Below are 21,615 nucleotides of genomic sequence, written 5' to 3' on the forward strand. Positions count from 1 at the left end.
CTCACAGAGCAGGTACTATTTGGGTGGTGGGTCATTCTCAGCACTGAAGTAACACTGACGTGGTGGTGGTGTGTTAGTGTGTGTTGTGCTGGTGTGAGTGGATCAGACACAGCAGTGCTGCTGGAGTTTTTAAACACTGTGTCCACTCACTGTCCACTCTATTAGACACTCCTACCTTGTCAGTCCACCTTGTAGATGTAAAGTCAGAGACGATAGCTCATCTGCTGCTGCACAGTTTGTGTTGGTCATCCTCTAGTCCTTCATCAGTGGTCACAGGACGCTGCCCACAGGACGCTGTTGGCTGGATATTTTTGGTTGGTGGACTATTCTCAGTCCAGCAGCGACACTGAGGTGTTTAAAATCAGTTTGAAAAGTGCAGTTTCAACACGGAACTTGTGAGCTGCCTGTAGATGAGTTAGTCCAGGGCTCATCTCCTTCAATAGCGATTGTTCATCAGCACTTTGCAAACGATGCACATTTTAACATCAGAAAACATAACACTTACCTCAGCGTTTACTGAGAGTTTACACCAACTGAGCTTGGCAAATTTACATACATTTATGTCATACATTTTTGAGAGCTCTGCTGTTTTTCATCTGTACACCGTTGTCAGAGTAAGTATTTTAAAGGTTTATAGGTTACTATATATATATATATATATATATATAGTATTTTGCAGTTTTATCTCATGACCGCAACACACTGACAGTTATTGACATTTTTCTTTTTACTTGTGCCGCATAGTATTCTTTTGATTGGTTTACTTAGATTTTTAAAAGAAAACACTAAAGAATTAAAAAAAAAAATAAATTTCTGGCATTCAGAAGACACCGGTTCATCTGCAACGATATTTTTCCACACCTCCAAAGTTCAGTCTTAGAAGCCGTAACATTCTCTGCTGTGTTTCAGATCTAAAGCAGCTTGATTTTCTCCTCTCTCTCAGAGATGAAAGCTTTAAGTGCTGTTTATCTGATGGGGGCAGTTTTGGTGTCTACCAGCTCTTCCAGGTGGTTGTTAGGAGGCCCATTTTCTCTGTACCTTTTAATCATTTTTTGAAGCCCAGTTTCGGAAACTGCTGTTTTTTTCACTCATTTTCCTTTGACTTTTTCCTTTCTTACGCAAGTGGATTATGTTGTGTCTGATCTCCTCAGAAACATCACGTAAACAGTTAATAATGTTATGGCTGTTTTGACTGGAAATGAAATGAAGTGTGGTCTCTGACTTTTGCACAGTACTGTGTGTAAAAAAACTAAAATGAAGACCAAACTGCCATAGATTTAAAGAATTAGAGAGCAGACCGTGTGATAAATGACTTTAAAAATTGGTACCACTGTATTTGGATGGTCCACTGCAGATGCTTTGTAAATGCTCAGTAAATCTTTAAGTAACATTCAACTAAATATCCATTAAATGCAACTGAACGTGAAGTTGAGTGTTATTTAGATGGTCCACTGCAGATGCTGTGTAAATGTTTAGTCTGTCTTTAAGTAACATTAAAATAAAAACAAGTTCAGTGTGAAAGATTTTATTAAATCTATCCCAAACACTAAACCTAAGCCTAACCCTAATCTCAAGACAAAACTTACACCTCTAATCCTAATCCTAACTACAATGGTGTTAATATTCAACTGAACATCACCAGAAAGTTTGTTAATGATTTAAGAATCTGTAGAGCATCTATAGGGGACCATCCAAATAAAGTGTGGCCAAAAAAATACATAAGAAGTAAGAGCTGAAAAACTTGGGATCAAGAATGCATCATTTTCATCATTTTCTCAGTTTTTTTTATAAACAGCAGTGACTGAAAACAAAAGAGGTGACTAGAGGTGATCTGTTAAAAACTTTACACGTATATTTCAAAACATTTGCAAATATTTTTTTTTTTCTTCAGAAGGATATACCATAACTTTTACGTTGTTCTGCACTGAATACCATTTGGTATCTTACAGTCTTTTGATGGAGAGTGTATGAACATATATATATTTACATTATTGATTCTCTTTAACTGGCTGTTTCTCTTATCACATTCCCACAAAGTGATCTTTTTCTATATTTGTTGGCTGCCTTCATTGGCGTGTCCTCTGTCTCTGGGATGTCCACTGGGATGAGCGCTGGGAAGGTCTCTGGGGTGCCCTCTGAGGTGCCCGCTGAGATCCCCGCTGAGAAGAGCGCTGTGGTGCTGGCTCCGGGGCCCACTGGGGTACCAGCGGAGGTGCTCCTTTGGCAGTAGAATTGAGCAAAGCACAGCCTGAGGTCAGACAAACTCCAGGAACCCCACGTAGTCCAGGGTGACCCCTCAGTCCTGGACGGCCAACGTGGCCTCTCTCGCCCATCTGACCAGGGCGCCCGTCATATGCCCTGCCAGGTCGTCCGCGCTGACCTGAAAGTATGACAGTGAAACTTCAAGCTAAGACCTTTATAGTTGGGCTGATATGTGAGCATCTACCATCTAGCATCTAATATTACTGAAAGCACCCGTATCCTACATTTTTACACAATTTATTTATTTTTATGTTCCAAAAACAGTCATAATGGATTTTAACATGACCATTTTCCCAGCCTTCTTTATCCCTTAGAATCAAACAGGCTGTTTTCCTTACTGTGTCTTTAAGACTGTGATGTCATCGCTGTCTTAACAAAAACAAGTATCTCCAAAATGGTCACTTTCCAAGACAGGCCAAAAATGTTATTTACTTTTAATGTAAGTTAATGTAAAGAGCTTTTATTCCAAGCAATTTTTGGTGCATTTCTATTGGTTCAGTCAGCACAAAATGTTCACACAAAGTAAAAGGAAGCTGTTCGGTTCCAGAGGAAGTAGAAAAATGAAAAAAAAATAGAAAAAAAAATAGATTTTTTTATTATTTCTGGACAGTGTCTGCCCAGTTTTGTACATTGTTCAATAAGCAGTCCGCACTGAAACACTCTTCATAGCTTACCTGTGAGTGGGCGGAGCTAAACTGCTGTAGGCTTAATAGGTGGATCATAATAAAAACCCTGTAAACAAGTCTGGGAGAGTGAAGCTGAACCCCATGAATGCAGTAACTGATATACTGTCCAAGTTAAAATTACCCTTTTTCCCTGGTCTCCAGTGTGGCCAGGCCTGTGAGTGGGCGGAGCTAAACTGCTGTAGGCTGAATAGGTGGATGTATGTAACCAACCAAGTATGTTGGTTCTGTGACATCACAAAAATGGAATATTTTTGCAGCTCAGTCTTCATATTTGGACTGTATGAACTGGGGGGTAATCCGTACATATTGAAGCCTTTAACCATGTTTACATTCTACATTAAACTCCTTTATTTGAAAACAATTAGAGGAAAATCTGTTTTTTCCATTATGTTGGCCCTTCCATGATTTACAATCTTAACTGTGTTCTGCACAGATGGCACGTAACACTGTTTACATCCAGTGGTTCTCGTAGTAGAGTTTAATTTGCATATTCCCCAGCATTCTTTGCCAGAGTGGAAATCTGTTATAATCGTTCCGAGTGGTGTTCAGAGTAGTTTGTAAAGCCTGTAATTTAGTGCAATATTTTCAGATGTGCACATTGGAACTGTAGATTGTAATGATTGTACAAAGGGAATGTTTAAATAAAGGCGAAGCAGTAAAAAAATCACATGAACATGAAAGAGAGTGAAATATATTTGCATAATAAGATTTAAATTATTGTGATATTGCTTAATACTAGTTATCAGCCTGAGGCTACTATGTACTACTTCTCTCACTATTATTATCTATAAATTTATCATTACATATTCATCCTCACTGTAAGAGGACTAATATGTGAGGATGATAAAATACTATGCTTCAAGCAAATTCAAACACATGAGTTTCCATAATAAAAACCCTGTAAACAAGTCTGGGAGAGTGAAGCTGAACCACATGAATACTGTCTAAGTTAGAATTACCCTTTTTCCCCTGGTCTCCAATGTGGCCAGGTAGGCCATAGCCTTTAGGACCCCTGTCTCCTCTCTCTCCTGGATCACCTGGAAGAAAACAAACAAAAACAAAGAAATTGCAATAAACCAAACTATAACCTGGGTGTATGAGTGGTGTGCCCCGAGGAAAGAGCAGCCACACTAGAACAAGCTGGTCATACTGATTTAACGACCATGTGTAGTGATGAGGTCATTGTTAAATGACTGAATAAAACGGCTAATAAATACTCTTCATTAGCTTGGCTGGGCACAGTACCGTAGATGTGACACCAGGCCAAATAACAATAAGTGAAAAATGCCTTTAATCTCTATCACGCAGTATGAATACAACAGGGACCTTAGTACTAATATCTAATAGTTGACAACTCGCACCGTCCTCACTGTGTTATCTGTAATGTACTGTACGACTGCAGGGAGGTGAAGGGGAGTTGGGAAAAGGGTCCCATTATTATGATATTCTGCAGCATTTTTTAAGTTAACCTGTCAAAACTTCTCTAACGCTGACCTGGCGCATGTCTCAGCTATGCAGGTGTGTCCAGTATCTCAAGCCTGCTATAAACACCAACATCTAGGTTTTAATTATGATTTCCATGCACATTTAAATGAACCATCTGCATGTATTCCTTTCATTTTTCACCTTTCATATCTCATTCTGTGTCCAAACAAAGCAAGTTAACATCGGCGGTAATCCTTCTTCAAACACTCCATTCCTGAACATCCATTGACTGCATCTGTGCACTCATCAGTCATGTTAATGTTATTTGGCGTGAGAGCCACACAGCTGGTTATGCTTAATAACCTTATTACTCCTACTCTGCTGACAGATGTTGGCTGTCTTTACTTAAGGAAACAGATCCAGTTGTGCGTATCTCACAAGTATGGCTTTTACACCTGACAAATGCACCTTGAAGAGGGACAGTATCTCCCACTGTGAGCGAATTATTCATTTGGCCTGCGTACAGAATCAGCAGCTTTAACCAGCTGAACAGCGTCATGTCTCAGCTGAAATACTCAGCAGAGATGACTACTGAAATAGAAATCTCAAAAATGTGCTGCTGTCACTGTACAGTCATTTGTTGGGTTTTAAATATGGCATTTTTCTTCAAATGTTAGTGTATAATTTTAGTTTATTTGCTGAGTTAACATAAAATAATTAAACATAAAACATAAAATGTGCCTTCATTTTTGTACAGGGCACATTTTTGTTCGCCATTTTTTAGGAAATAAACAGGAACTGTAAAAAAATGAGTGTGCTCTGTGTAAAGGATGATTTAACTTACTATTAACTTACTATAAGACATTTAACAAGGGGTGCCCAAACTTTTGCAAATGACTGTAAATGGAACATATCATGCTGCAGCCAAGCTGCTGCTGTAACGTGAGGATTTCCCTGGGATTAATGAAGTGGTCGGTCTGTCTGTCTGTCTATCAAGTTAAGCTGTGTTGTATAGGACCATTGCTAATGCTGATTTCTACATAAAGTCCTCATTGACCAGATATATACACACCGATCAGGCATAACATCATGACCAAGTCCTTGTTTCTACGCTCATTGTCCATTTTATCAGCTCCACTTACTATATAGGTGCACTTTGTAGTTCTACAGTTACAGACTGTAGTCCATCTGTTTCTCTGATACTTTGTTAGCCCCCTTTTACCCTGTTCTTCAGTGGTCAGGACCCCCATGGACCCTCACAGAGCAGGGACTATTTGGGTGGTGGATCATTCTCAGCACTGCAGTAACACTGATGTGGTGGTGGTGTGTTAGTGTGTGTTGCGCTGGTCTGAGTGGATCAGACACAGCAGTGCTTCTGGAGTTTAGATATAACATTATGTCAACATTATGACCATATATATACGTATATATGATGTATTACCTCGCTCTCCTTGTCTTCCTGGATCACCGCCCTCTCCGTAGAATCCTTGCTGACCCACTTCTCCATCAGCTCCATCAGTGCCAGCATCACCCTAATATCACACCAGTCAAAAAGGACATATTTCAGTCTAGTTGTGGATGGAACATCAATTTTGAGTGCTATATATACCACGATACTGAACTAAGGAGGTGCAGTGTTCAACAATTTAGACATACAGTAGTGTGCAGAACTGTTTACAACTATTTATCTACTGTTTTTGCCAGTGAAACAATATTTAACATTAATACAGAACACAACTCAGAAGAACATAAGTCATTCTCACAAAACAGCCTCAAACCACGTCCATTAATATTTAAGTGTCATAGTCTTTATACAGAAACAGTGTTCATGAAACAATCATAGAAGCTTTAAATGGTACAGCAAAATGTTTAATTTTTCATTTCTTTCTATTTTCAAGTCTTTTGGTGTTTTTTTTTGTAGTGTAATTTTCTTCACATTATTTAGAATTTTTTAATTCTTAAGCTTTAGTGTTTTCTTTGTAAACTCTAAGTAAACCAATCAAAAGAATGTTATATTGCACAAGTAAAAAGAGAAACGTCAGTAACTCTCAATGTGTTGCAGTAATAACATTAAACTACAAGATACTGTATTTTGTGATGTGATATATATATATATATATATATATATATATATATATATATATATATATATATATAATAGTACAAATTATAGTATATATTTATAAATGTATATATATATATATATATATATATATATATATATATATATATATATATTTATTTTTTTTAATAGATTAGCTTTAAAATACAGACTACAGATTAAAAAAAGTTGGGAATGAAAAAATGATCATTATTCCTTTGCAGTGGCTTTAGTTATAAAACGTTACTAAAAACCAATTTACAATCCATTTAATCAGTCAGTCTTTTGATTATTCAGCCAGGTGTTACAGGTGTTAGTCTTAGTGATTGAACTTTTTCAGGTTGGGTCCCAGTTTTAGTCACGTTTCATGAGAATTACCCACTACAGGTTTGGTTCCTGACTTCTTATGTACTCCAGCCGTCGCATGGGTTCTCTAAATTCTAGCAGCAGCGCCTGATTTACCTTAATGAAGGACTGATTAGATAAACTAACAACTGTAAACACTGGACTCCTTTGAGGAGACGCACATCAAATGTATCCAATTCACAAATGAATGAATTTGTATTGAGTTTTTTGACTAATGTCCAGATGCATATCTTTGTGTATAAATATGTCCAAGATGGCGCCGAGCTAGCGGTAGCCGATTGCAGCAGCTCCGTCCTCAGTGACGTTTTTTCTAGCCTATATTAGATCTACTACTTTTCTTTTAGTTCTTTTACTACGTTTATTCCTTTCTTAGTCTCTATCCTCTCACTTCTACTTAGTTTTGTACAGTGAATGTAATTCGTTAATGTACTTAAGTATTTTTTTGTGTATCTTTACTAAAGTATTTCCATTTTGGGTGACTTTTTTCTTTCACTCCACTACATTTCAAAGTAAAATATCTTACTTTTTACTCCACTACATTCTGAGAAATCTGTCGTTCCTTTTGGTTTATGTGTGTATAAAAATGTAACATGTCAAAATGAAAGAAGCGCAAAGCAGAACACCAATCAGGGCACAGCGCACTTTGTTCTGAGCTTGTTTTGACCTGTTGGTCATACCGACCCAGTGCGGCACACGGTTCAACATCAGAGCAGCAGCGTTAAATTCTGGGAGAGTCTATTCAACATAAATGATGAACTAACCTAACTTTGTGTAAATAGACCACAATATAGAAATATGTACTCATATGCAGTTGTGACTGACGGGTCTTTTCTGAATTTATACAAAAACTATTTCATTTTATAGTAAATTTGTTTTGGCTAGTTTATGTTTATGAACAGAGACCTACAGATGCAGTTTAGTAAAGGAAACTCATTTGTGAATCCGAGTTTAAAGTTTTTATTAAACTTAAACTTCTTTAAATTTAAATTAATTTTTATTTAAACTAAGTTGCAAAAAAATCTTAAACTGAAACTTTGCTTGTTTGTAAAGTGATTTCAGAGCCACTCAGTTCTACCTAATAGAAACTGTTCGTCTTCAGTGTTTTGTGCTTATGATAATTTTAATAGACATCAGCGTCACTAATTAATGACATTCTATTAAAAGACTGGTTTACCAAGAGCGACACTGGAGTATTTTCATCTAAAATGAGTTAATGAAGTTAATCAGTCTTGTTACAAAAATCATAATAGGACATCAGAGCCATAATTAATCTTTTAGTCCTTTCACTTTCGATACTTAAGTACATTTGAAGGCAAATACTTTTGTACTTTTACTCAAGTGGAGGTCTAAAGGGAGGAACTTCTACTTTTACTGGAGTAATATTTGACCTTGGGTGTCTCTACTTTAACTCAGGTACATGGTTTGTGTACTTCGTCCACCACTGGTTTTGTACCCTTATTGTTTATTGTTTTGTTTATTGTTTAGTATATTTTATTCAAATATTTATTTATTTTACGGCTATCTATCTATCTGTCTGTCTGTCTGTCTGTCTATCTATCTGTCTGTCTGTATGTCTATCTATCTATCTATCTATCTATCTGTCTGTCTGTCTGTCTGTCTATCTATCTATCTGTCTATCTATCTATCTGTCTGTCTGTATGTCTGTATGTCTGTCTGTCTATCTATCTATCTATCTATCTATGTATCTGTCTGTCTGTCTGTCTGTATGTCTGTCTATCTATCTATCTATCTATCTATCTATCTGTCTGTCTGTCTGTATGTCTGTCTATCTATCTGTCTGTCTGTCTGCCTGTCTGTATGTCTATCTATCTATCTGTCTGTCTGTCTGTATGTCTGTCTATCTATCTATCTATCTGTCTGTCTGTCTGTCTGTCTGTCTGTCTGTCTGTCTGTCTATCTATCTATCTATCTATCTATCTATCTATCTGTCTGTCTGTCTGTATGTCTGTCTATCTATCTGTCTGTCTGTCTGTCTGTCTGTCTGTATGTCTATCTATCTATCTGTCTGTCTGTCTGTATGTCTGTCTATCTATCTATCTATCTATCTATCTACATATCTATCTATCTGTCTGTCTGTCTGTATGTCTGTCTATCTATCTATCTATCTATCTATCTATCTATCTATCTGTCTGTCTATCTATCTATCTATCTATCTGTCTGTCTGTCTGTCTGTATGTCTATCTATCTATCTATCTATCTATCTAATTTTCTCAGGTACCTCTCTGTAGACTTTTACACAGTACTGTAACTGTACCTAAAGTTTGAGGAACCCACCAGTCAGGTCTTTAAAAGCACTGTAAGTGCTGTGCTGAGGACTTTCTCTACTCCGACAGAGCCAGTTTTACAGCTCTGTATTTTTACATGTCTGTATTTGAGGCTTGGTGAACTTTTATCGGCCTTTGGGCCGCCCAAGTGAAAATGTTTGAGAAGCTGAGAAGGGTCTGCTCGAGAAATATGGAAAAGGCTTTCCACTCCAGAGTAGAGGAGGGATTCTCTCCAAGAACTGCTCAACACAGAGCAAGTGCCTCGTCTCTAACTTCCTATTTGTCTTCATGGAGGCTTGGAAATTTTGAATGTTGTAATTCCACCCAGTAGTGCCAAACACTGCGGCATGTTCTCTAGAGGCCCACATGCTATGGACATAGCAAAGCTGGCTCAGGAGATGCTGAGACAGCTGATGTATGGAGCGTGTTCCTCCTTTGTGTGCCATTTGCAAAGAACGTGTCTTGACATGCAGTGAAGCTGGAAAGCATAAATTACTAGTTTGTGATATCTGAACCAAACCACATCTAAGGCCGATGTTTCCAGGCATTAGCTGTTCTTGGTTTAAGCCCAGTCAGGGAGGGGTGACTCACAGGAGGTCCAGGTGGTCCTTTTGGCCCTGGAGGGCCTGGGGCACCCATGGGCACTTCTCCATAGAGCGGGCAAACGGCAGCGCACGTACGCTTCACTGAGTTGGCGAAGGTGGACATCTGCTCCAGCACCACCTTCTTGCAGACCTCGATAACGTGCTGGGCAGCGAGTGTGGGGCCCTGGGAGAGAGAAAGACAGATCATTTCCACCCCTGACGCTGGCTCAGACCCAGCTCTGAGGCCGACCGCCCAGCGCTGGGCTGTTTTGCCCCATGGTAAGAGGCTTAGAGGCTTACAGAGGAAATGGGTAGCTTTGTAATGAGGGAGAAACAAACACAGCCAACAATATTTCGCCGGGCTCATTACAGATTTACAGCCTTCGCCCCGGGCTGCTGAGCCACGCTAACGAGAAAGCGTTTACTAGCGCTCTTGACACTAAATGGATACCACACATTTCATGCGCGCAGTGCCAAGTGGCACAGTGACTGTACCTTTGAAGTTGAGTGAGAATGTAAAGGAACAGACACTGAGCTGGTTAAAAGTTGCTCTAGAAGCTATTTTTGCTAATGGACCCTTCAGACAAACAGTCCACCGTTCCGAGTGAATGAACTGACCCTTACACACTCTTTGTTTGTCTTTATTAAGCCAAACAACAGACGTGCACATTCCTCATTCTTTCTGTTATAATTTGTAAGTCAGAGCCAGTATCCCTTTGTGTACTTCGAATGTCAATAAAAGCACAGCGATTAAGGACTCATTCAGCACAGCCAGCACTCACTGGTGGTCCTGGAGGTCCCTGAAAGCCCACTGGTCCTCCATCTCCTCGTACTCCTTTGGTCCCCACGCGGCCTTTACGACCAGGCTCTCCAGCTGGCCCTCGCTTCCCCTGGCTTCCCTGAGGTCCTGGCTTACCCCTATCCCCAACCTTCAACACACAAACATCAGTGTTATACAGTATATACGATATTAAGTCAACTCTGAAAGTCGCATTCGTCTTGGCACCGAGTGGCAGGATTGGAACTGCAGAGGGAGGCGCAGATGTTGAAGCAAAGCTGCTGCCATTTGTTACATCTGTGCACATACACGTTTCTGAAAAAATCTAATTGCACTTCTACATCTGTTACAGCATTGAACTAGACTGGGGTAGAATCCTGGATGTGTACTTTGAAGTCACAGAGCCATCATATAAAAGACTTAGGCCCAACCCTGTTTCACCCCTCGCCCTACCCCTCCAATTTGCAAGTTCACGTCTAGGGGTAGGGTGTCCTGTTTTGTGTTGAGATAGAGGGGTAGGGTGAAGTGTTAGGGCTACGTGACCCTCCAAACGGTGGCTTTTCAGAGACTCCAAACAGAGAGATATGAGAAAAAAGAAAACACAGCAAGTTGGCTGAACAAGCGACCAAAGAAACCCACAAATGTGAGAATTTTCTCTGTTAACAAATTACGATAACCACTGTATTATCTTAGTTTAATGCCGTTTCAATGTATTATAGTCTTTTTCTTCATAACAAGCATTAAAAAATCGCTAACAATATGCTGATGGATAGCTAAATTTCCCACTCCACATTAAATGGTACAGCAGTTCTGATGCTTGAGACGCCAGAATGTAGTTATTGCTCCATTTAAGGTGGAACAGGATAATGAGAACGAGAAGCTGGCGAATATCTGACTTCAGCTTCATATCACTGAAGAATTAGGGGTGGGTGATAATAAATAATTGCCCCCCTCTTTGAAGGCATATGATGCCCTAAATGTAACTAAAGCCCAGCAGTGAGGAGCTGAACTTTACCCTCCTCTGCTGTCACTGCAGACTGGCAGGGTCGCCTACAGAGCAGCGCTGGTAGCTGTTAATGAAGTGATGCTCTTTTTATTTGAGGGTCCCATTTCAACTACTACCCTGTAACTCAGTTCCAAGGGACAAGGTGACACTCGAAAACAAGGGGTAGGGGTAAAGATAAGAAATGGGATTGGGCCTAAGTAAGACCAGTCAACTTACAGCTGACCAAGCAGGGCAAAATGTAAAGGGAATCTTACCCGTCCTTTTGGGCCTTTCTGTCCTTTTACTCCCTGCATGAACAAACAAAAAGTTAAACGTGAGCAGCTTAAAGCACATGTGCACAAAAACTGTAATGAATTAGTGCTTTACTACCTCCTGCCCTTTTACGCCTTGAATTCCTGGAATACCCATGGCTCCCTGTAAGACAAACAAGCAATATTCATAGTAGATGAGGGGGTCAGATGATTTTTGCTCCAAACAAATTCTGAAGTCAGACAAATTATTATTTTTATTTTTGCAGCTGTGTTGCAGTTTTATGAGGTTAATAATGTGAGGCAGGTCAGAGAACTCGCGCTGGATTTCAGTGCTGCTGCTACACCTGAACCAAAATGTTGTGGCATAATTATGCACGAGTTATTGTGCTAAACAGTCAGCTGCCTCTTACTTTCAATGTCGCGTGTTATGTAATTAGGCACAAATTTTTCATGGAAGCATTTGCACTCCAAAAAATGTTGTCTTAGCAAGTGAAAACATCTTAAATGTAGTCAGTATGTCTAATATTTCTTATTATGAGACTGTTGTAAGAATATTATAAGATTATTTAACTCATTTGTAGACATTTTTCACTTGTTTTTGGTCATTTTGTCTTATGAAAGTGTCTTATTTCATTAGCAGATCATTTTACTTGTTTTAAGCTTTATTTCCTTATAAGTAAAATTATTTTAAGCTTTATTTTCTTATAAGTAAAATTGTCTGCCGATGGAATAAAACACTTTCACCAGATAAAACTGCTTAAAAGACGTAAAAATGTCTAAATATAAGTTGAATAATCTTACGATATCCTTACAATGATCTCATAATGAGAAATATTAGATATATTGACTAGATTTAAGATGCTAAGATATAATTTTCTTGCAGTGTGTAATGCCAGTTTGACTCAGTACAGAGCAAAAAAATGTTTATATTGCAACTTTGGCTGATACAAAAAGTAATGAAAATGCGCTGGTGTACTTCTTACGCTCATTTAGCTCACATAGTGTCAGCTTAGTGTGTTAAAAAAAAGTCTAATGAAAATCGACCAAAAATCAGAAAACTAAAGTCACGACTGGGCATTTTAAAAATTCACCATCCATGCATGATAGATGGTGTCACATAATCAATGCAGCTTTAAACGAGAACACTTTGTGTGCATCTTTAATGAGTGGAAAAATAAAATACACCAATAATAGTCACTGATATGAGAATTGCTGGAATATGGGGCCGATGTACAGCACGGTGCAAAAGTCACAGATCACACTTCTAATCAAAATGGCTTTCAAGTTACTCATTTTTCAGGAGATGGTTCTGAGGAGATTAGATCTAAGATAATCCACCTACATAAGGAAGTGAAAAATAAAGCTCCAGATAAATCAAGACTCCTAACAACCACCTGGAAGAGCTATTAGACCCCAAAACTGCCCCCATCAGATAAACAGCACTTAAAGCTTTCATCTCTGAGAGAGAGGAGAAAATCAAGCTGCTTCAGATCTGAAAACATCCACAGGTGTTTCTGTCCATCCTTCCACTGTGAGAAGACGACTCAGCGCTGTGGGTCTGAAAGGATGTGTAGCTGTCAAGAAGAACCTCACTGAGAAAAGGAGACGGACACACCAAACAAAGAAGCTGAACAATGGACTGACCACCCCAGAGTCCAGACCTCGACACCACTGAGTGTGTTTGATTACTTCAGAAAATGATCAACCAGCTTCTAAGACTGAACTTTGGAGGTGTGTCTGCAGATTCTTTGAAAGACTGAAAGTGAGTCTCCTGAAAGGAATAGAAGATGGAATATATGTTGAACTGAAAAATGAATAACTTGACCTTAATGGCCTTAATGGCCTTACAATAGAGGTTTATAGAAATATAGTATAGTAAATATAGTAAATATAGTTTATAGAAGTATAGTATAGAAATCACTCGTGTTAGCTCCATATGTTCAAGTGTACATTCAAGTGTTGAAATGACTTATTAATTTTATTGATTCATCATTTTATTGATGCTCTACTGTTTATAAACCACAGGCTGATACAGAAATCACCTGACTCATTCTGTGAAAAGTCAAATACCTGAAGATGAGAAAATACACTATGCCGTGCAATAACACATGACAGGATGCACTATGGAAAAATTGATTCTCTTAAAATTTTTCATGAATGTCTAAACTCCGTAGAGACTTCTACCGCTTGATCTTCAGTTTGTGGAAAATATCAAAATGTTAGACTGAAGTGAAGGGCTGATCCTGGAAGGAGAACACAGGAGTCAATGGTTTCAGTCTCAGACACTGTGTAGTGTGGCTGAACTTTGAGCCAGCTGGCTGCGTGCAGCTGAACGCAGAGACGGACAGACGTGACACCACCGTTAAAACATTCGGGGGTTCCGAACTGTCAGATGACCACGTGCACGTCCATGCGCATGCGGCAAACGTGTGTGTTTGCACTTCTGTGGTCTCAGATTCAGCACCTGCTTGTCAAGACTACTGAAATGGATCATGTGCCAGTGATTAAGCAATTCATTGGCGAGTTTCAATGTAGGCTAAACTGACAGGATTTTGGCTGCTGTTTGATGGTAAATGTTGCTGTTAATATTAAGTGAAGATATGTCAAGATATGCGTGCACCTACAGACATCTGAGCCTGAAAATATGAGTCATACCGAATGAATTTTGCTTCACGGGGACTTTTTTCTTCGATTCAGCGAGATTGGCTTATATGAGAGTATGGAAAGAGGAACTTGAGCATGCCTGAACACTGTACTATGATGTGATCCTGCTCAGTGGCAGTGACCCCTGCTCCTGTCAGCAGAAATCTATGGACGCAGAAAAATGTAGGTGGTGATGAAGATTTACAGGACTTTGATTTACTTTAAGCCCTTCGCTTGACCTGTCTGGGTGCACAACCTCTGCTTGCCATGTGTCCCGCTGTAAATGTCTTTATTACAAGAGCACACGATGTTCCACTCGGCTCATTTTCATTTGAGAATACCACAAGCTAGCACAGAATAGAAAAGCGGTAGCACTTCAGTTGAAGGCTACCTACATAGAGACTTTATTATACGTGAATAAGCATTGAATAACATAGTTATAAAGCAATACTTGAGTATTTATGAACAAATTATGTTATTAATCGCAGATGTTTCATGAAGTCAATAACATTGTACTGACATAAGGGACCTTAAACTAAAGTGAGGGACAGGTTGTTTTATTTATAACACTGTTATAACTATGTTATCAAATGATGGAGCTCATACAAGACTACGCAGAGGCCTAAATGAAAACACTGTATCAAATTTATATATTTATAAGTACAAAACTTCAGCTTTTAAGATGTCTACCCCCTTAAAAAGCCAGGCTTATTACATGTACTATGTCATCTTGCGATTAACGGCACAAGCTTTTCATAAATACTCAACTACGAAATTTGTAAGTATATAATTCATTGCTTATTCATGTGTTTTGAAGACCTTATGCAGGTAGCCTTCAAAGCCTTTTTAAAGATTGAAGATTGTTGTCCAGTGAACATGCTTTTATACTGGTGGGGTGAGTAGAGTTCATTACCTTTGCGCCCGGTCGTCCAGGTAATCCAACATGTCCCTGGTGATAAAATGCCATATTTTAGGATGAGAGAAATGCTTTATAGAAACTAAACTCACTTCACATGGCTTTGGAACATCTATTCCAAACACTCACCGTTCTTCCTGGAGGCCCAATAAATCCTGGTCTTCCTGGCTTTCCAGCAGACCCCTTATAACCTTGCAGGCCCTGAAGATAACATTGTATAAATTTACCAGAAGGCAGAGTTTATGTTCTCTGTGCCTCAGAACCTCAAGGGAGCGGCAAAAACAAATCCAGGTGATGTTTAAAGAGGTCGTGTTTGATAGCAGACCTTCTGAAAACTACTTACAGTGCGTCCTTGAGGGCCCATGTTCCCCGGAGGCCCCTGATCACCTTTCTCACCCTGTGTGAAATAGTCACCAAGGTTATATAACCATACACTGCAAGCTACATTTGGTCAGGAAGAGGTTTTATGAGGCAGATTGATGTTACCCTCTCGCCAGTCCTTCCACTTCTACCCTCAGACCCTTGCGGTCCTTGATAGGCCTGCGAGGAAACGAGTCTGAGATTACCAGCAAGCTGGAAAAAGTGAGCAAAGGCCTGGAGAAGTAGGAATGATGTTGCACAGTTTGGTCGTGAGCACAAAATGTACCTCAATGCCAGGGTCTCCATCCCTCCCAGGCAAACCTGGATCACCAATGATGCCCTAGGAAATCAACACCGGGTATTTAACACAGGAATCACAAAGATTTTTCAAATTTTATGCAGAATTCAGTGTTAAACAAAGTCATTCAGAGTGGTTTGTGTAATGTTTTGTTCTGGGGAAACTTATTGAGTGAGAATTGTTCACAGTGGACCAAGCGTCTGAACCATTTGAAGTCTCTAACAGCCGCCTTACGTAAACCTGTTATACATTTGGCTTTTATAAATCCATTCAATGCGTAGGGCAGGGGTGTCAAACTCAACTGCTAAAAGGGCCAAAATGAAAAAATCTCAGCAAATCTGTGGGCCAGCTGTGTTATTATCTCATTTTGCATAAACATTTTGCCATGATTCAAAATATGCCCAAACTGCAACAGCAAAAAAGACATTCAATACTTATTCAAAAATAATACTAAATAAAAATCAGTTGTTTTCGGACTAGACACCAGGCATCTTTTCTTTATGTGTAACTGCTGGCCCATAGAATGTTGTTGGGGGAAGGTGGTTGTTGCAGTGCACTCTCAGAAATAAAGGTATGACACGGTCACTGGGGCAGTGCCCCTCTTGTCACTGAGGTGGGACCCTCAAGGGTACATCTCAGTACCTTTAGTCAGGGAACATAACTGAACCATAATCCACTGAAATGATATGTTCTAAGCTGTACTGACTCCACACACCCCGTCTCGTCTCCAGGCTTTTGTTTCACTGTTCTGTTTTAAAACATTCGGTTATGAAAAGGTACAAATACAAACTTTTCACCTGGAAAAACTCATTTAAGGTTCATAATCAGACCCTAAAACTACTGTTGTACCTTTGAGGGAACATTTACACTGTTTGTACCTTGATGAATGAAAAATGTACCTGAACAGAACCTTTATTTCTAACAGTGTACATGCTGGGGACTGTAGTGCATCTCAGGGTGGAATGGGCTAATAATTATAGAAAATTAAAATAATTTCGAGGGCCGAATAGGACTGTGCCACGGGCCTGACTTGGCCTGAGGGCCTTGTGTTTTGACACATGGGGCGTAGGGTGTTGTAAGGCATCACACTAACCATGATTTACCATGATCAACATTACATATAAAACCCCAGAAGACTCATGTAGGTTCACTGGTGGTTTTGTATAGCAAATAAAATGGCTATATTTGGATTGTAGACATGACAACTTCTGTTTAAGATTCTCTAAAGTGAGCCATTTCACACCAAACCACTCTGAAAGACTTTGTTTACATCTCAAAGATTGAATTATGTAGTAATGTTGAACAAGCAGTGGAAATCCTATTTAACACCCTGCCACTTATTTGTAAGTCATGATGTTAAGCATGCAGATTACAGCATGTCTACCTTCTCTCCCATGCCTCCAACTCGTCCCTTTGGACCTAGAATTCCCTGTGTAAAGTGGAAAAGACACAAGTATATGTGAATAAACAGTGGAGAATGTACTACAGGAGTACAGTATATCACTGCTGTTGGAACAAAACCTCATATCTCCAAAAAGGTAACTTTACAGGAGAAGGAAAAACATTCTTAACATTTAATGGAATTAAATGGAGAAATATTTTTTTTCCCAAGTAAAAAATCCTTTTCTATTGGTCAGTTCATCATGAAATTTGACATAACATAAAGGGCAACTGCCTGTTTCAAATTATGCCAACAAATGGAAAACAACACAAATCGAGTTACAAGGTTTTGTCCCGACAGCAACACTATATTAATACTTTCATCAGTAATACAGTCGAGTCAAAATAAGAATATAACAGGTGGAACATGTACCGGCTTTCCTTTTTCTCCAGCTTTTCCTCTGTCACCAGGATCTCCCAAAATACCCTATTCATAGAGCAAACAGACAACACTCCAGTTAGGCCAGAGTTAACCTTTCTGACACAAGGGTCTACAGAAACATGACCGTAAAATGACCTTTTTTAAACCTACAGTAAACTACAATCTGCTATATCAGATATATAGATCATGGTAAACGTCACATTACTTTGTTGGAATTAAAATCAGGCAATCAAGACGCTTGTTATCTCAAAGTAAGGCACAAAGAGAGATGTGTGGTCTCACATTATGCAAGAATGCTGCACGGTATGAAATAAGTACTGATGATATGAACGTTGGACTGCATGACTCAGTGTAGCCTGCCAAAAGCTGAATATTTTTATGTCCGTTCATGCTTTTCAAACTAATATTGCAGCTGTTGATCAGTCAGCACCACCCCCTCCCCCTCCTTCAGGCAGCTTCCACCTTATGCTTTATCCTAACCGTGATCTGTTTCTTCCTTAGCAGTATTTCTTTCATTTTCCATTTCCATTTCCACGTATCCTAAAGCGTTATTTTCTACCACCTGCTTTTTTTGCGCTTGCGCTCTCAGCGAAAATTATTTCTTTAATAAAACATATCCCATAAACCCAGCCCTCTTCACCGCCTGGCCCTCAGGTGCTGCTTGCTGTTTGTGTAGTGAGAGTTAGAGCCAAAAACATATGCTTGTGTGAATTCCTCTGTGGAGTCATCAGCATTAAAATGAATCATTGGGCAAGTAATGCATGCGTAGGTGACCTCAAAGGTGACAGATTTTGGATTTAAGAGTAGCCCAGGGGTCTTAAATGTCACTGTGGTAACTAATGGTGCACAATGCGCGGGGGCCTCCAGCCCATTTCCAAACCTGCAGGCCCCGTGGTCCTGGAGGTCCTTCGGCTCCGGAGAATCCCTCCTCTCCCTTTAGAGAGAAAGAAACGGGAACGATGAGACGTTTGGACCACACAGAGCGGATACATGGCTTTCGGGTCGGAAACAAACAATGGCAACAAATTTACCTTCACTCCTTGATATCCGGGAATCCCCCTGTATCCCAGATCTCCTGACAAACCCTGGAAAAGGCAACGAGGAGTGAATGAGTCACTTAATATCCACAGCAAAAGAACAGCTTTAAATGATGTTGTAAATGTTTTTTTTAATTTCAGTCTCACTTACCTTCTCTCCTAGTGCTCCGGTCTCACCCCTCTCTCCAGGAGGCCCTCGCACTCCCTGCGGTTGTTAAGAGAGAAGAACTATGGAAGGACTGAGCGATGCAACATATGCATGCTTGCATTTAAGCCATGACAAGTCATGTAGGCCATACATTGTAAATATGGACATACATCTTGAGCTGTATAGAAACTATTAACAGTCTCTTGTCTCACCTCTGTGTAGGGCTGAATGATTTGGGAAAAATATTGACTAATATTGCGATTTTTTTCTATAAATTAAGGTTCAGGCTTTTTTTTGCCAGAACATCCACCAGAATATCCACTTTTTCTAGCTTGAGGCTTGACCACTGAATGTAGTGTGCCAGACAGCTAGTCAGTTGTGGTTGTGATGTCACAACGCATGGAGGTTTGGTTGCCTCTGATTGATCTAACTCCTCTACAGGCAGTTCACAAGCTCTGTGTTATTAGGTTAAATTTCCCCACTTAAAATTGAAGACAGGATTTTTCAGGCTCTAGTTTTAAAAAAAAATGCAACTCTCTCTCTTAAATTGCGATTTCAATGTAAAGACGACGAATCTTTCAGCCCTATCTCTGTGTTACGTCTCTTACCTTATGGCCTGCAGCGCCTGCTAGACCTTTCAGGCCTTTAGGTCCTCTGTCACCCTGCAAGAGAAGACTCATCGTCATCACTGATGCATAGAGGCAGAATGTCAAAGGCCACGATGATTACGATCGTTTACCTCCTGGCCATGCAGCCCTTTCATTCCCTTCTCTCCTTTGATCCCAGCTTCTCCCTAGAGGGACACATTCAACCCAGTTCAGCTTTCTTTCTTTTCTTCTGCGGTAGATGCTATCACAGATAAGCCTTACGCAGGTCAACCCAGAAGGGGCAGTACAAAACTGTATAGCATGAATATGAGCAGTAGACAATATAGTAAACAACAGGACATGAGGCCTTACCTTAGGACCAGGCTCTCCTATGTTTCCGTAGTCCCCAGTGTCTCCACGTGGTCCCTGCAACAAGTACACATTGAGTCGAATGCAGAAATGCACCAGCTAAAATATAGTGTTGCATCTAGTTGTCTAAAGAGGAACAGCCAGTGGTGGAAATGTTGGTCCTAACTTGCCAATAATGTTGAATAATGATGTAAACTCTGCAAAAAATGGTATCTTGTCAAGTAAAATGATCCTAAATATAGTCAAGAAATCTAATATTTCTCCGAAAGATTGCCATAGGCCTAATTTAAGATTATTTAACTAGACATTTGTTACTTGTTTTAAAGAAATTTTATCAAGTAAAATGTCAAATTATCTCACTATATTGGCAGATAATGTTGCTCGTTTTAAGAAATGTGCTTAAAATCAGCAAAATAATCTGCCAGTATAGTGAGATAATTTGACTTGACTAATAAAATGACATAAAACAAGTAAAAATGTCTGGAAATGAGCTTGATAATCTTATAAGTGCAAACCATCTCAAAATCGGAAATGTTAGACATATCGACTAGATTTAAGATCATTTCACTCGACAAGAGACCCTTTTTTTGCAGTAAAGAATCTAGATTTACAGCTTAATTATTCTCTCAACAGTGTCTCAGTGAAGAATTTGTATATTAAAGGCCGCCTAGAGCTGCTTTTAAACTTATACAAATGCACACAGCTGCCAGATGTTTTGGGAATGATTATGCCAGACCTTTACATTAATCAGAGGATAATGAACATCATAAATGTTAACGCTGACACTCCGTGATACCTGCTTAATGACTATAATGAGGTATCTTGTGTACGTAATGATCGTATCTTGTCTCATAACATCTATAATAATGCTGACATCCTGATCCTTTCAGCCTGGGTGGGCAGATGGCCCAGATGTCTAACCTTTTTCATGTGAATCTGATGCAAACTGACACATATTTAGCAACTATCAGAATGCTTCGGTGGCACGTTACTGATAAAATGGACCTTAAGTGTTGCACAAATGAAGCCAGCTGTGTAATTGGCCCTGTTTGTTAAGCCCATTTCTTTTCCCCCCATCTAATCACTTTCAGTCATAAACAAGCACTTATTCACTTAGCGCCTGTTAGTAAGGAGCTTCGTTTGAAAGCAGTTCATCAAAAGCGAGCCGAGCCCGGCCTGTAACGCATACGAGTGGACGCACCTAAGGGAACAGAGGTCTTTGTAGGACAGTGGAGCGAGGATTTGGTGTACTCTGAGACCACCCACTACAGTGGATATCCAGTGCAGGGTAGGAAATGCACTCGGTGGCCCCCAGCAGGGCGTCAGTAAACACGAACCTTCCCCACTGCGAAAAGTTAATCAGGACAGATGTGTACCCCCTACAGAGCACCGGCTGCTCTGCCTTCATCATAGCTACAGCTGTCTGTCTGCGTGGGAATGAATCAGTAAGAAAGTAGCACGAAGAGAGAGGCCTCTGACAGTCAGTCTACTGCAGGCATGCTGGATTGTAGCCCTCGAGGCCCAGCACAGTTTGGAGATTTGCCTACTCATGCTCTCCTCATTCAACTCAGCAGTTAGTTACCAGGTTAAGAAGTCAATCGCCAAACTATTCTGGGCTGCCATCCAGCACTGGCTGCTTGTTATTTAGTTCAGAAAGAACCTTGTTGTCCTTATTCGGCTGTTGCATCTGT

The 21,615-nt window shown here is 39.8% G+C and overlaps 1 protein-coding gene across 1 annotated transcript in view; it reads right to left on the reverse strand.

Moving 5' to 3' along the window:
- Nucleotides 1-2,022: 2,022 nt before the first annotated feature.
- zmp:0000000760 (collagen alpha-1(XXII) chain) overlaps nt 2,023-21,615 on the reverse strand; it is a 36,305-nt gene continuing 16,712 nt past the window's right edge. Inside the window, exons 8-27 of the mRNA XM_036573392.1 lie at nt 19,928-19,981; nt 19,708-19,761; nt 19,577-19,630; nt 18,972-19,025; nt 18,815-18,868; nt 18,664-18,717; nt 17,775-17,828; nt 17,346-17,390; nt 15,950-16,003; nt 15,790-15,843; nt 15,647-15,700; nt 15,433-15,504; nt 15,301-15,336; nt 11,863-11,907; nt 11,748-11,780; nt 10,492-10,638; nt 9,717-9,893; nt 5,815-5,905; nt 3,908-3,985; nt 2,023-2,380 (exon numbers count right to left, since the gene is read on the reverse strand). Coding sequence (XP_036429285.1) covers nt 2,067-2,380; nt 3,908-3,985; nt 5,815-5,905; nt 9,717-9,893; nt 10,492-10,638; nt 11,748-11,780; nt 11,863-11,907; nt 15,301-15,336; nt 15,433-15,504; nt 15,647-15,700; nt 15,790-15,843; nt 15,950-16,003; nt 17,346-17,390; nt 17,775-17,828; nt 18,664-18,717; nt 18,815-18,868; nt 18,972-19,025; nt 19,577-19,630; nt 19,708-19,761; nt 19,928-19,981 — 1,578 coding nt within the window. The 3' untranslated portion in view covers nt 2,023-2,066. The remainder of the gene's footprint in view (nt 2,381-3,907; nt 3,986-5,814; nt 5,906-9,716; nt 9,894-10,491; nt 10,639-11,747; nt 11,781-11,862; nt 11,908-15,300; nt 15,337-15,432; nt 15,505-15,646; nt 15,701-15,789; nt 15,844-15,949; nt 16,004-17,345; nt 17,391-17,774; nt 17,829-18,663; nt 18,718-18,814; nt 18,869-18,971; nt 19,026-19,576; nt 19,631-19,707; nt 19,762-19,927; nt 19,982-21,615) is intronic.

The sequence above is a fragment of the Colossoma macropomum genome, unplaced genomic scaffold, assembly GCF_904425465.1.
Source record: "Colossoma macropomum unplaced genomic scaffold, Colossoma_macropomum, whole genome shotgun sequence".
Classification (NCBI taxonomy): domain Eukaryota; kingdom Metazoa; phylum Chordata; class Actinopteri; order Characiformes; family Serrasalmidae; genus Colossoma; species Colossoma macropomum.